Source organism: Artemia sp. Qi Xiang Cuo, unplaced genomic scaffold (assembly GCF_049724085.1).
Source record: "Artemia sp. Qi Xiang Cuo unplaced genomic scaffold, ASM4972408v1 HiC_scaffold_22, whole genome shotgun sequence".
Lineage (NCBI taxonomy): Eukaryota > Metazoa > Arthropoda > Branchiopoda > Anostraca > Artemiidae > Artemia > Artemia sp. Qi Xiang Cuo.
The window spans coordinates 5812778-5829124 of record NW_028297431.1 but is presented as its reverse complement, the minus strand read 5'-3'; the positions used below and the strand labels follow the sequence as shown (position 1 = coordinate 5829124).

Genomic DNA, 16347 nt, shown 5'->3' with positions numbered 1-16347 from the left:
AATAAAATATCATTGAAAAACCAGAATGGAAGCCTTGGTCTATTGGATTGGCAGGATGTAATATCCACGGAGGATACAGATGTGGCAACTGAGACTTTCCTAAGAAATTTCAATTGCTGCCTTGATTCTAGTTGCCCATTTGTTACGAAGAAAATGTGCAGAGAAAAATTTCCTATAAGGCCTTGGATAACGTCTGGAATTTTGATATCAGTTAATAAAAAAAACCAGTTATTTAAAAAGCAGTTAAAGAATCCAACTGATTATAATATTAAAAATTTTAAAATCTTCATAAATAAATTAACCGCACTGATACGATTGTCGAAACATAGATATTATAAAGAGTCTTTCGAAGAAGCTCAAAATTCTCCACGCAAAACATGGTTTTTAATTAATTCTATTATTAAAAAACAAAGGAATTCTAAGTTGCCTGAAGTTATTAGTTTAGAAGATGGATCGACTACTAACAAATTGGAGAAAGTGGCTGATGTTTTGAATACTTATTTCGCTAGTATAGGAGAGAAAATTGTTTCATCAGTAATGAACCAGTTTGATTCACGCAGTAATAAACATTTTTCTTCATACCTTCCATCTTCTCAAAGTAATTCAATTTTTCTTACGCCTATTTCTCGGTATGAAATAACAAAAATAGTGTGTGATCTAAATCCAGGTAATTCAGCGGGAATTGACGGGTCTAGTTCTATAATTGTTAATGAAATATTGTCTGCAGTAATTTTGCCATTACAGCATATAATTAATCTTTCATTTAAAAATGGAGTTTTCCCGTCTGCTTTTAAAGAAGCAAGAATAATTCCGCTTCACAAAGGTGACTCTCCTGAAAACCCATCAAATTACCGACCTATTTCTATTTTGTCAGCATTTTCTAAAATATTTGAGAAGGCAATTTATAAGAGGATCTATGACTTTCTTAAATCGTTTAATTTTTTCACAAATTCCAAGTTTGGTTTTAGGTCTGGACACAATACTGAGCACGCTATCATTGCTCTCATCCAATATATTCATGAATGCTTAGATAGAGGTGAAATTCCAGCAACAATATACTTGGATTTTAAAAAAGCATTCGATACAATATCCCATTGTATTCTTTTTTGTCAATTGGATAATTGTGGTGTGCATGAACCGGCGTTGGATCTAGTTAAATCTTATCTTGATAAGAGAAAGCAACGAATAGATGGAGGTAATTTTCTCTCTTCGCCTGTTCCTCAGTCCTCGATGTTTGGGGGCCTCAGGGCTCTGTCCTAGGTCCTCTGCTTTTTCTAGTTTATATAAATGATTTTCACCGCGCTTTGGCAATCCCATGTCTCAGCACGCATTTTGCTGATGATACGGCAGTTTCAATTTCTGAGAGGAATGACGAGGACTTGGAGGCAAAACTTGATACTGCATTTTCTAATGTTCTTGAATGGTGTTCTGCAAATTTTATTGCTTTGAATTTATCAAAAACTAATTTCATAATTTACGGCAGGAAGTCAAATATATGCCCTCGTATTACCCGAGTTACTTCTTCAAAGTATCTATTATCAATATCTCGGGCGAATGTGATAAAGTACCTTGGACTTATGATTGATGAAAGCTTATCTTTTAAAACACACATTCAAAATATACGCTTAAAGATTTCAAGGTATGTTGGTTTAATGCGGAGGTTGAAGCATTATTTGGCCTACTCTGCTTTACGAAGCATTTATTTTGCTCTGATTCAGTCTAATATTAATTATTGTTCTCTAGTATATTTATCTACATTTAAAAGCCATATTAAACCAATACAGATTTTACAAAATAAAGCAGTAAGAATCCTCAAACTTTTTATTTCATCGCCTATTTCACTTCCAAATAAGTCTTCTACAGCATCTTTATATACTTGTTTGGATATACTTTCAGTTTCTCAACAATTTTGGATTTACTTTTGGAGCAATTATTTTCAAATTTAATTATGACATTAAGAAATTACCGCCATATTACCTCAATCAAAGTTTGTTCTCCCAATCACAAGATTTACATCGTTATAACACGCGACAAAAAAAGAGTATCTACATTGACAAGTATAGTACTGAGAAAACTAAATTCGCCCCGTTTGTGTCAATAGCCCGGTGCTGGGATGCTCACAAGGATTTTATTGATAAATTTTCTTCTATCTATTTAATAAAAAGGAATCTTAAATTTCATTTAGTTCAGGATTATTTTTAATTAAGTGTCTTTTTAACATGATTAAGTTATTTGTTTGGATTTTTGTTCTATGTGAATGTGGGCCTCTCGGCTATCTTTTAGTATGAATTTATATTTAATAATATTGATCTCTCTTTTTTTTTATCTCTATTTATATTTATATTTGGATCCTGGGCTAGCTGCTACTTTCATATTATTTTTGTATTATTGTATATTTGACGTCGTAATTATCTTTGTATTGTAGAGTAAAATTTTTTATTGTATCTTTGTCTAGGCCTAGTTTTTCGAGCTTGTCTCCCCATGGGCCTATGTCAATTATATACATGTATATGTTAATAATAAAATGATTGAACTTGAACTTGAACCTCTATACCACGCCCGTGAGCTGTTTTGATGGGCAACGATACAGCACCATAGAGTAGGATGGCCCTGATAGAATAGAGTAGAACTGCCGTTGCGGAAACAAATATTTGCCGTAAAATATGTCGTAGCATTGAAGATAGTGATTCTGAAAAAGGCTTATGCCAGCCTCTCACTTAGACTATCTGTCTTGGATTTTACTCCAATTAGTCATGGCTGGATAACAACTCAATTTTGATTTAATTAATAAATAGCCTAATTATGGGACAATACAATGGCAATATAAATGTTACATCATTTAATAGCGGCCTGCTAAAATACAGCATAATTAAAATGGAATGATTTAAGAGTAGAACAAAGCAAACACAAAATACTGAAATAAAAGGAATAATGAAAGGTATATTCCAATACGATGTCGAAATTATGAGGTAAAATAAATAATTTTGATTTTGATTTAATTAATAAAGGGCCTAATTATGGGACAATACAATGGCAATATAAATGTAATATCATTTAATAGCGGCCTGCTAAAATACAGCACAATTAAAATGGAATGATTTAAGAGTAGAACAAAGCAAACACAAAATACTGAAATAAAAGGAATAATGAAAGGTATATTCCTATACGGTGTCGAAATTATGAGGTAAAATAAATAAAAATTTTCTTTTGAGTTTGATATAATATTGATCTCGACTTAACTGAAAGCTTCTATGTGAGTATGGGGGGGGGAGAAGGGGAGGGGAATAGGTCTTTGCTAAGACCAGAAATAATTTCGTTTACCACGCCCCCAAAGCACTATAGCGAAAAATGTTTGGTTCAATTAGGACCCCAAAACAACAAAAGAGACGAGAAGTCTAAGAATCCTCAAATAAAGTTCTGGGTTTGAGATTAATTTACTCATTTTTAAAAACAGAGGGGGAGATCAAATTACTAATGAAGTCAATACCAGATATGTGGAATAAACAAGCTTAGAAGGTAGAACATAGAGTAGCTTTGATAATTTTTTCAGGCTCAGGGAGGATGGAACGGAGGACAGTCTTTCAAAATAACTTCAAAATTATGAAGATACTGTTCGAAACATGACACTGCAACTATAATATAAAATGAAGGCACTGACTCTACAGTAGTCAGGACAACTTTACGACGATTTTGTAATACGTTTGGATGGTTTAGTGTGAAATTAAGTAAATCTGAGACAAAAACACTTAAACCTCTTAATATCGGTTACGCTGTTCAAACTAAAATTAACACTGCTTTAGACCTGAATCAAAACCCAAAGGGAACGTTTTCCTGACATTTTACCTAATCCAGAACTGTAATACCCTTCCATCTGTTTTTAGCAAGCATTCATTTTAAAAACAATCTAACTGCCTGAGTCAATTTTTCATCATCTTCTGAGGTGTCAATAATTCGTGCTGCTCTAGCAAGGGCAACTTTTCTTTCAAACTGCTGTGCATTTTTGTGACTTTCGCGAATTAGGTCATCGCTAAGACCCGCCAAACTTGCTGCATTAAATCCATAAGACTTTGGGCAGGAACCGGGAACAAATCGGTATAAAAATGTAATTGTTTCCTAAAAGAAAAAACGTGAAAAAAATGACTTCGTGAATGACGTCATCGCTCAAACCAGCCAAACGTACTGCATTAAATCTATAAGACTTTGGGCAGGCACCGAGAACAAATGGGTATAAAAATGTAATGTTTCCTAAAAGAAAAAAACGTGATGAAAAAATGACGAAAAAAATTGCTCAAACTAGCCGATCGTTCTGTATTAAATCAATAAGATTTTGGGCAAGCATTGGAAGCAAATTGGTATCAAAATGTAATTGTTTCCTAAAAGACGAACAAAGTGGTCGAGGCCGATGGCCTCGACCGAGTCCGTTGATTTTTAATTAAAGTTATCAAGTATTTTGCAGTAGGTTTGCATCGATTGCATCAAGACATGGGTAATTTAGATAGAGAAAATCCAAGACAGATAGTCCTAATAATTGAGAGGCAAATGTTTAAATGGCAGGGGCACGGGTAAATGGCGGGTTGTATGCATGACTCTCTTATTGAACACATACTTGTTTGTTAGTTTTTGGAAAGGCACGCCTGTCCAGAGTCTCAGGCATTTTGATCAAGAGTTTAAAATTGACATAAGACCGTTAGATTGCCTGTAATGAGAGGCAAAGAAGGCTCACCCGCTTAAAGAGAAAGAAAAAAAAAGAAAAAAGAGAAAAAAATGACATCATCACTCAAACCAGCCAATCGTGCTGCATTTAATCCATTAGACTTTGGGTAAGCATCGGGAACAAAATGGTATAAATTTTACAGTTCCCTAAATCAGAAAAAGTCACATAAAATAAAACATGAAAAAACGAGAAAGGGCAACGAAGTGAAAACGAAAAAGAGAAAACAATAGAAATTGTGTCTTGACCTCTGCTCAATCGTCCTCAATGCAAAATTAAGATTAACCAAACAAAATACAGTTATAAGTCCACCAAGAGAAATTAAAACGAAAAAGAAACAAAAAAAATCACTAAAACAAATAATACTAAGTAAAAACCTTAAATACCTTAAAAACAAATACTAAAATGAAAGAGGCACTTTCCGAAGCGACAGTGAAAACACATCTCGGTTTAAATTGTTCACTCTTTGCAGAAAAAAGCAATTGAGAGTGATAGCGAAATGTCCTACTCACTGAAAATTTATTTCGAGAAAAAGTGATATAAGATTTTGATTACCCTTTCTAGTTTCGACATTATTAAGAATCTTGAAAACAATAAAAAAGGGAATCTATATATTAAGCAGTGGCACTCTAGCCTTTCTTGCGACCCGGGCAAAACCTTGATTTGACCCCCCTCCCTATGTCTCCCCCAAAATTTTCACACAAATTTTCATTTTAAAATAAATCTAAGGTATAATTCTAAATTTATTAATTAAATTATTTAATTATTAATTATATATTTTACTATATTAATTATTAACAATATTATATTAATTATATCTTAATAAATGATTTTTAATTATTATCATCTTAACTTTTTTAATTAATTTTATTGATTTTATTTTAATAAAAAAAGAATTTCAAAAATTACAGAATGATTATAACCGTTAGATTATTTACTTGAAATTTTACACCCCTAAAATTTTTGAGCTCCGGAGCAAGTGCCCCCTCTTCCCCCGTCTAAAACCGCCTCTGATAAAAGGCTAAGATGGGACATAGAAAAATAATTTCTCTCCAAGAATACGAGAAAAAGAGCCGTAGGACAATTTCACTGTGCATAATTATGCGCAGCGAAAATCATTTGCAGCAAAAAAAAATATTTCGTGCAAATAACAGAATAGAAAAAAAAATACAGAACCAAAAGCTCATTTTTCATGTTTTTTTTAAACTTTGATTACAGTTAACTAAAGTTAATTTAATCAGTTAATTTAAGAATAAAAAAAGGCGAAGACACCTTTTTTTGCGTTATTCTCAGAGTGCACGACCTATAAACCCCCTAAAATTCCTAACCAATACTAATTACTTTGTTTGTCGATTCAATTTTTGTTGCTAAGCAACAGAGGAACAGACCGAGTCTCAACATAGGCCATTGAAAAGAGCTGAAAAAAAACCATCTTAGGTGGCAATCCATCTACAATTTTAGCTTCAACGGAATACGACAATCTCGTTCTAAGTCTTGCATTGTTCCCTAGCTATTTACATTGTTTTCTCTTTCTTCACAAGCCGTGATTTTCCTCATTTTGTCTTCGTCAGGCTTTCTGATTTTTTCCTGCTTGGCCAATATGGCCTCAAATGGTTAGTATGGTCAGTGTTATCTAAAAAAATTATTTTAAGAAAATATGTCAATCTTTCTTCTGGAACATGAATAATTTTTTTCGAGATTCTGTTCTTGGACACAAAATTGAAGTACCAGATTGACTTGTTCGTTTGTGGATTCCAATTTTCAGACCAGATTAGAAACAACGCTTAGACCGAATACAATGAAAATATATTTCAAAGCTTTAAGGCCATTTATAAAAAAAAAAAATCATAATTAAACAAGTAGGATAGCATACATGTAAAAAAATATAAACAAAAAACCAATTTGAATTTACAAAACGGATTCGACTGACAAAAGATAACCAGAAGTCACAAAAGAAAGAATGTAGTATTTCTAAGAAGTTATCAAATGTTACAACAAAAGAGAAGTTGATATTTAAACAGATAGAAGCTACTCATTTCCTTCTTGCTTAACCCTTTCAGACCTGAACCAAGAAGGAGTTGCGTAAAAATTCTGAAAATAGCAGAGAGTGATCCTGGAGGTTCAACTAGAACATATTTATTTTTAAAAAAAATTTATTTCATTCCAAATCCAAACTGTGAATGGTTACCATATGGTCACGTCAGGTGTATACAGATACTATTTTAGGTGAAAATTTGTGAAACAGTTGCGATCTGAGTTCAAACACAGTCGAACTTTGCACTTCGAACACATGATTCGACTGATTCCACCCCTAACGCACTTCTCAAAGCGACACCTTCCCTTTTCAGTCGTATCTTGAAAATGCGAGGTCTGGTCAAACCTCATTGATTCCGAAGGCATCCCGTCTTGCGAGGTAGACGTATTGCGCTTTGTCACTAATAAGGATGCCCTTTCATCTCAAGGACTTTCAGATATGCCAGTATGAACCAACACACGAGCAATTTATATTTGGAAGTACAGTATAGACATATGCTGAACATTGGTCTACTTACACTGCCGGTGGTGTTTGAGCCAGGCGTTGTACGCAGCCATGTTATAGAGGTAGTACACAATCCTCATATACCACTTCTTCGAGTGAATGTCAGTCCTGTAAAGCTCCTGAAACATGTCAGCAAGATCTATGCCCCCCATTGATTTGTTTTAGTCACGGACGATTCGGGGGCGATCAACTTCGATGTATTTCCGTGTTGTACCATCCCATCTCTGACACTTATCAATTGGGGTGGATGCACAGTATGACGAAGCCAAATGGACTGGTTTGTTGTCATACCATTTTACTACCGATACTTCTGAATGTCTTTCAAAACGGAAGTCCACTGACCCTCGTCCATTCTTCTTCATGTTAGCGTAAGTATCTAGAACAGCGCCCCTCATTCTGTTGTTACGTATCGTACCACAAGACTCGATGCCATATTCAACCCAAAGCTTGTGAATGAGATCGATGCCAGTATAGACGTTATCAAAGAACAGCTTGAAGTTCATGAACCTTGAAAGATTTTCTACAGGCCGAAGGACAACGTCAGTACCTTGGCCAACTTCAGAAATTTCAACAGACCCTTTTCCTGTATATATCTCTATGTCACACACTATTCCACTGATGCCGGCTCTCGTGAAAACCTTTACACCCCACGAGTGGGGCTTGTCCTTCAAGTACTGTCGAAATCCAATTCTTCCTTTGAACGGGATCATCTGTTCGTCAATACTTTGGATCTCTTCAGGGTCTTTTTTTCAGATTCTCCCTGAATGCGTCGTATAGTCTTCTGATCTTGAATAGTTTATCAAGACCAGCCTCCCCTTTCGGTATCATTAAGGTGTCATCGCAAAATGTGGAAGAAAGATCTCAAGCTGATGAACCTATCTCTGCTCATGGTATCAGCCACCGGGGAATATCGTATTCCTTTCTCCCAGTACATTCTCATAGCTTGAAGTTTGAGAATGCTCATAAGCATTTGAACTCCAAGAAATCTGTGCAGCTCTTCAAGAGAAAGTTTCAGAACAAGATTCTTCTTTCTCATGGCATTCAGGTTCGTTTGGTCCACAATGTTTGAAAGAATGTCTTCTGTGATAAACATTTGGAAGAGATCAAGGGGCGTTTGTACCTCGTCATAGTGTGGCATAGAACCCTTCCAGGTAATATCTCGAGGTTCGGGCTCCGTTTTTATCCATTTGTATTGCTTTGCATCCTTTGCTACCTTCTTTTTTGCTACTGATTTTGCCGTGACCTGAAGAACATCAGTTGGAGTTACTAGACCGGCCACTGCTTGGGAGGGAGCATTTTTCTTAGCTATTGTAAGGACAAAGGGTTCAGCAGGTGCAATAACTGTTGCTGACTGCATTGCATAAGAAGTTGCCACTGGTGCTGATGATGTGCTTGAAGAACTGTTTGACGCTGCTGTGTCATTCAAGCTCGGGAGAGGCGAATCGAATTGATCCGTGTCATCGCCATTGTCTAACTCGAACCTGCCAAGCATTGATAAAGGGATGTCGTCTGTGTGGTCAATATCCTCTTCATCACTTCTGTCTTCATTGCCAAAACAGTTGAGAGAACGTAGAGGTTGAAATTCTTGATCTGGATTGTGTGGTGCCCAGTTTGGGTCGTCGTCGTCGGACGAGATATCGAGATCTGAATAACAATCAGGTATGAATAAAAGCCCTGCTGCTTCTTCTGTAGTCATTTTCTTGGTAGCTCTTCTACTTCTTTCCTTGATCAGTCTCTCTTCCAAGGGCTTAGGACCATGACCTCTCATGGAGTCAGAGCTCGTGCTTGGGCCAGCTGAAATGAAATTCAAGGTAAGTGCATCACTTAATAATAATAATATAATGCAATAAAATAGGCCATTGGCCTCTACACTTGCTTGAGCCATCACACAAAATAGCTCTTTTACCCTTGTTACCAGAAAAAAGGAGGAACAGAAAGAAAATGTGCCTATTCCAGATCATAAAAAGGACTTGCTGCCTCGTTTGCTGTACAAATCTGCCTAGGTATGGTTTGGCAATGGATGCCTGACGTGACCATTTGGTAATCGATCGTTAGCAACCTTGTTTGGGGCTAAACTACAGCTCAGAATTAGACTAGTGATATCTCATTCAAAAGACCGCATTCTTAGCTACAAAATATTGTCATAATCAGGCTCTGAACTTATCAGAAACGTCCAGGTCATCGAGGTCAAAATCTGCACCTTTCCTCTTTTTCGACATTTTATGTTTTGTCTAAACTTGGACGGTCACTCGACCGCTCGGGTAAAACCTTGAGGGATAATAGATTCAAACGCGAGACAGCCAAGCAAGCGCTATCTAGTGGAAAAGAAATCACGGTTGTAACTTTGTCGAGTCGAGAGAAAAAAAAAATAGGGGGCGAGGGGTATCCGTATGGTGACCACAGGCATGAAAGGGTTAAAAGCGATTTCCCGATCGACAAAAGCTTAACTTACTTACATATACTTGTAGCAGGATTCAAGCATCTCAGCTCCCCTTGGCGTCCAGTAGCTTTGTCATGTGGTGAGTCAAGAGTCTCGGTCAAACGTAAGTGGCTCAATCAATTCGAAAAAGGACTTATCCTATCTTCGTACATACTTCTTGAAGTCATGAAGAGAGTCTAGGTTGGCCATGATGTAGGCAAGCCACGTTTTCTTCTGTCCTCCATGTCACTGTTTTCATCCCGAAAGAGGCATACATCTGAGGGCATTATCGACGAAGGTGTACTGTGGGCGGCAAAGTGCATGGCCGAACCATCGGAGTCTTCTTTGTTTGATGATAGTGGCCAAATCATAACGGTGATGAGAAATTTTGCGGAGTTCATCATTGCTGACTCGATACAAAGTTTGATGCCAATGATTCTCCTTAGAAATGAGTGGTCGAATGCACTGAGGGCTAGTATATCAGATGCTTTCAGAGACCATGTCTCACAGTCGTAGAGTAGGACAGACAAAGGCCTGATATTTCCTTATTCTTGTCTTCAAACAGGTTTTTTTTTTCTGGTTCCATAGAGAGCGGTTTAGCTGGGTGATTCTCGACTGGCTTTCTGATGTGCAACCTCCTATTAGGTCTACCAGAGGCCCTAAGTATTTGAATTGAGGTATCCGGTCTACGGGTGACGGTTGTAGTAAGAATGGGGGGGGATGGTGATGGTCTTGAAATGATATAACAAAAACCATAACTTTTGTCTTTCAGGAGCTTATCTTCAAGCTCACTAAAGAGAATTCCTCAGCTATTTTTGATAGCATGGATTGTGCTTATGAACGAGATTCAGTTAATAAGCTAATATCGTCGGTGCAATTCAGATCGGTGATCACAAAATTAGGACTTACTTCAACGCTCGAGAAGGTCGTCATTGCTCTGGTCATGATCCAGTCGATTACGAAGTTAAATATTATGGGAGAAAATATAAATCCCTGTCAGGCACCAAAATTAATTTGAAACATCGAGGAGAGCTTTTTGAATTTGGAAATCTGAATTTGGGCTCGTGTACGCTGGCAGTATGCTGAAAGAGTCTGACTATCTAGTCTGGTACTCCATCCTCCGCCAAGGCTATCCGGATTTCATCACTTAGAACAGAGTCAAAGCCGTTATAAAGTCTATGAATAGAGGCACTGTTGGTATCTAGTGTTTTGCCCTGTGTTCAAGGATTTGTCTTGTGACGAATAACTGATTCTAGAGTTCTGCCCCTCACTAATTCTGGAGTTCTAGTTATTCTGGAGTTCTACCATTCAGTAATTCTAGAGATCCAGAATTAGTTCTTGAGTTCCAGTAAATCTAGAGTTTTATTCATCAGTAATTCTCAGCAATTCTAAACAAACAATTCTAAAACAACTATTTGATACAAGGTCCAGTTATATTGAATTTTCTTTCTTTAACTCCGTTTTCTAAAAGGGGAACATTTAAGAGAATGCAGAAGAAAAGAGATGTTCCGACAAAAAATAAAGCGATAATCAAAAGTATATCCAGAAATTTAAGTTCAAAGTAAAAGCAAAAATACATGTATAATCCAAAAATAGAAATTTTTTTTTATTTAATTTAACTGGAGAATTAAATTTTAATAATTCACTTATTAATTAAATTACTTGGATTAATTAAATCAAAATTTAATTAAAAGTAAAAAAAATTATGGTTAATCGTGCCTGAGTTGGATCTTCATCGTTTTCATTTTCAACCATAGAAGCCATATGGCCAAGTCCCACTTTTGCCTCTTGAGAGAACTCTTCGACGAAATTTCATGAGTTTTAGGAAAATAATTTCCACGGGAGGGGGATCTCTCAAGTTGCAGGAAAACGATTAGAACTTAAAGGTCTTTTCAAATGAAAGTATGCCAAGGAGAACTTTTCGGACTGAATCTTCTACAATAAATTTTATGGAGGGGGGATTTTCCTCAGGTCTTGAATACGTCACTAAACACTATGAATATTATTCCCTTAACAAGGTAGGGATAGCAAACAGTGACAGACCTAAAGCTCTATGTTATCAAACTCAGCGTAAAGGGCAAGTTCATGAGATGGGGGCTACACCCTCATATACGCAATAATTTCTAATTTTTTTAGTTTTAATGTTGCTTCTTACTTTCAGTTGAAAAAATTGCATCAAAATTAAATTTTTGATCGTTTTTTTAATAATGTCATTTAATCTGGCTCATTCTCCATGAAAAAAATCCTCCCCTTCCGATAAACTTCTCTGTCGAGCGTTCTTTACACGTAAGATGCGCCCTCCCACCGTAAAATTTACTCCAGGTATTTCCATCTTGTCTGAAAATACACCTCCCCTCGGTAAAATTTATAGCGGTAGATTCGGTCTGAAAAAAATATCCTTAGGATGCTTTTATTTGAAAAAGTTATTAAATTCCCAAAAAATTTCATAATTAATCGTACCTGAGTTGGATCTTCATCGTTTTCATTTTCGACCATATAAGCCATATGGCCAAGTCCCACTTTGGCCTCTTGAGAGAACTCTTGGACCAAAGTGTGATAATGGGTGGAAAATAAAGTGCGAGCACCAAGACGAACCAACGCACTGACAACAGCAGAGGCAATGGCTGTCCCATCATAAGTTGCCGTCCCAAGGCCTAAAAATTCAATAAAATAATTAGTGCATATTAGCTCACAACTTATTAATACATAGTACATCAACTTGTAGATAATAAAATAATTAGTCAGCAAAGGGCCTTTAACAGGTTGCCATAGTAAGTTTGTTTGTTTGTAACTAAGTAAACATATGACGTCATAATGTGACATGATATCAAACATACATCTGCAAGGTCCATTCACATTATTAAAGCAGGTTCATAGGAGCCAAATTTCACTTAGGCACCCAGTTTGAAAAACAAAAAGAAAAGAAAAAAACTCTACTTTGGTGGATCACTTGGTTTATTTATGTTTCGGGTCAGGGAAAAAAAGTTCATCATTCATGCTTTGCGTCAATATTTCACGCTGTCCAATCAAAAATGCTTTAAAATTGGTGGATATTCAGTTCAATTCTATGTCAAATTAAACAAGAAAGAAAAACATTTATTTTTCAACAGAAAGTAAGGAGCAACATTAAACCTTAAAATGAACAGAAATTACTTTGTATATAAAGGATGCTGCCCCCTGCTGAGTTCCTTGCTCTTTAAGTTCTTTGAAAATACTTCTCATTCAAAGTAAACAGCACTTGTATTTGAGGAGTCGTTTTAAGAGAATTGGGACAAAAAGGCAGACTTGGGCGTAAAGATCGATGGGTGAGAAAAGGGCAGAATAACTTCTATTCGTTTTAAACATAAATATTACTCCTTAATTCCAGTTGAAAAAACTTGTTTTATATTTAATTTCTGCCGTTTTTCAAATCATACAAAGACCCCCCCCCCCCTCGTGTAAAAATTTCCCCAGGAACTCTACTACCGATAGAAAATTTTGCCTATGGAAAAACCCTCCTCCCTGCAGAAATTCCCCCGAAAAATTTCGTACATTTTCCAATATTAAATTCGATACGTAAAGAATGGGCAAATTGCATAAATTTATAGCCCTTTCCCCAGGGACTACGGGAGGTCATGTCATCCCCAGAGGCATAATACTGGACCTTTCAATTATACTGAATAAAATGGCTATCTAAAAATTTGGATTGGATGTTTTTGGGAAAAAAGGTGGAACGAAAGAGTGATAGTTCCCTTCCAATCTTTAAGGTCACTTAAAAAAAGGCACTATATGTTTTGATTTCTGTTCGAATGAGTCATCTCCCGATCTCATTGGACCATTGGTTCGATACAATCACCCCAGGAAAAAAAACATACGCTATCTTCCTTATGGGAAAAAATACAAAATTCCACATTTCTTTTTAGATAGGTGCTTGAAACCTCAAAAGTAGGGTTCTCTTATATGCTGTGTTTTCGTACATTGATATAGAAAATGACCTTGTCTTTCAGTGTTGCTTTCTTACCGAAAGCTAGTTTCACATTTTATGAAATTATGGACTTTTCTGCTATTTTTTTTTTTTGGCAAGGTTCAACATTTCTGGTGAGACATCTCCAGCCTCGATCACGAAATCTGGAGTAAAGATCCGTCTGAAAAGTGTCACAACTAGTATTTTGATCTCTGAGTGCATAATAATATTTTTCTTTAAAGCAGGGCACTTCATATAGAAGGGATAGTCGTAGAGGCTTCAAAAGGGGCTGATGCGATTGGAAATTTAGATTTCTAGGGGCCTTTTTAATAGTCGAAAGTGATTGGAGGGCAACTAACCCCCCCCCCCCTCACGCCAATCATTCCCCCAGACACATCCAATCGAAGTTTTTAGATAGCCATTTTGTTAAGCGTAGTTGATTTCCAGATAGAAAATGCGGTTTTGAGGAGGACACTTCCCACAACCCTGAGGGCAAGGGTTTTAAGTTATGCCCTGAGGGCATATAAGGTTTTCATAAAAGGCGTTGTCGTAGAAACTTCAAAACATGCTCATTCGATTGGAAATTCAAAGGACTAGTGCCCTTTTTAATAGTCGAAAGTGATTGGAGGGCAACTAGCCCCCCCCCCCCCATGCCCATCATTCCCCCAAACACATCCAATAAAAATTATGAGATAGCCATTTTGTTCAGCGTAGTTGATTTCCAGATATAAAATATCTTTTTGAGGAGGACATTCCCTACAACCCTCGGGGCAAGGGTTTTAAGTTATGCCCTGAGGGCATATAAGATCAATGTTGACACAATGTACAGTTTATAAATTTTTTTCTTTAAAGCAGGGCACTTCATATAGAAGGGGTCGTCGTAGAGACTTCAAAAGGGGCTCATGCGATTGGAAATTGAGATTTCTAGGGCCCTTTTTAATAGTCAAAAGTGATTGAAGGGGAACTAGCCCCGCCCATTCACGCCAATCATTCCCCCAAACACATCCAATCGAAGTTTTTAGATAGCCATTTTATTAAGCGTAGTATATTTCCAGATAGAAAATGTGTTTTTTGAGGAGGACACTCCCCCACAACCCTCAGGGCAAGGGTTTTAAGTTATGCCCTGGGGGCATATAAGGTTTTTTATAGAAGGCGTTGTCGTAGAAAATTCAAAACATGCTCATTCTATTGGAAATTCAAAGGGCTAGTGCCCTTTTTAATAGTCGAAAGTGATTGGAGGGCAAATACCCCCCCCCACGCCCATCATACCCCCTAACACATCCAATCAAAATTGTGAGATAGCCATTTTGTTTAGCGTAGTTGATTTCCAGATAGAAAATATATTTTTGAGGAGGACACTCGCCCAACCCTCAAGGCAAGGGTTTTAAGTTATGCCGTAGGGGCATATAAGGTTTTTATTGAAGGCGTTGTCGTAGAAACTTCAAAACAGGCTCATTCAATTGGAAATTCAAAGGGCTAGTGCCCTTTTAATAGTCGAAAATGATTTGAGGGCAGCTAGCTCCCCCCCCCACCCCGTGCCCATCATTCCCCCAAACATATCCAATAAAATTTTAAGATAAGTATTTTGTCAGCGTAGCTGATTTCAAGATAGAAAATACGTTTTTGAGGAGGACACTCCCCCACAACCCTCGGGGCAAGGGTTTTAAGTTATGCCCTGGGGGAATATAAGGTTTTTTATGGAAGGTGTTGTAGATACTTCCAAACAGGCTCATTCGATTGGATATTCAAAGGGCTAGTGCCCTTTTTAATAGTCGAAAGTGATTAAAGGGCAACTAGCCCCCCCCCACGCCCATCATTCTCCCAAACACATCCAATCAAAATTGTGAGATAGCCATGTATATAAAAAACCTTATATTCCCCCAGGGCATAACTTAAAACGCTTGCACCGAGGGTTGTGGGAGTGTCCTCCCCAAAAAGATATTTTCTATCTTAAAATCAGCTACGCTGACAAAATACCTATCTCAAAATTTTATTGGATGTGTTTGGGGGAATGATGGGAACGGGGTGGAGGGGGGCTAGTTGCCCTCGAATCATTTTCGACTATTAAAAGAGCACTAGCCCTTTGAATTTCCAATCGAATGAGCCTGTTTTGAAGTTTTTACGACAACACCTTCAATAAAAACCTTATATGCCCCTACGGCATAACTTAAAACCTTTGCCCCGAGGGTTGGGCGAGTGTCTCTCCACAAAAACATATTTTCTGTCTGGAAATCAACTACGCTAAACAAAATGGCTATCTCACAATTTTGATTGGATGTGTTTTGGGGTATGATGGGCGTCGGGGGGAGGGAGAGTTGCCCTCCAATTACTTTCGACTATTAAAAAGGGCCCTAGAAATCTAAATTTCCAATCGCATCAGCCCCTTTTGAAGTCTCTACGACTACCCCTTCTATATGAAGTGCCCTGCTTTAAAGGAAAAAAAATTATAAACTGAGCATTGTGTCAACATTGATCTTATATGCCCTCAGGGCATAATTAAAACCCTTGCCCCGAGGAATGTGGGGGAGTATCCTCCTCAAAAATATATTTTCTATCTGGAAATCAACTACGCTGAACAAAATGGCCATCTCAAAATTTTGATTGGATGTGATTGGGGGAATGACGGCCGTGGGGGGGGGGCTAGTTGCCCTTCAATCACTTTCGACTATTAAAAAGGGCACTAGCCACTCCAATTTTCAATCGAAAGAGCCCTTTACGAAGTTTCTAGGACAACT

General features: G+C 37.1%; 1 protein-coding gene across 1 annotated transcript in view; it reads right to left on the bottom strand.

Annotated features, from left to right (window-relative positions):
- Positions 1-2784: 2784 nt before the first annotated feature.
- LOC148939089 (DNA mismatch repair protein Msh6-like) overlaps positions 2785-16347 on the bottom strand; it is a 113068-nt gene continuing 99505 nt past the window's right edge. The window contains exons 12-13 of the mRNA XM_089107303.1: positions 12130-12323; positions 2785-4113 (exon numbers count right to left, since the gene is read on the bottom strand). Coding sequence (XP_088963429.1) covers positions 3889-4113; positions 12130-12323 — 419 coding nt within the window. The 3' untranslated portion in view covers positions 2785-3888. The remainder of the gene's footprint in view (positions 4114-12129; positions 12324-16347) is intronic.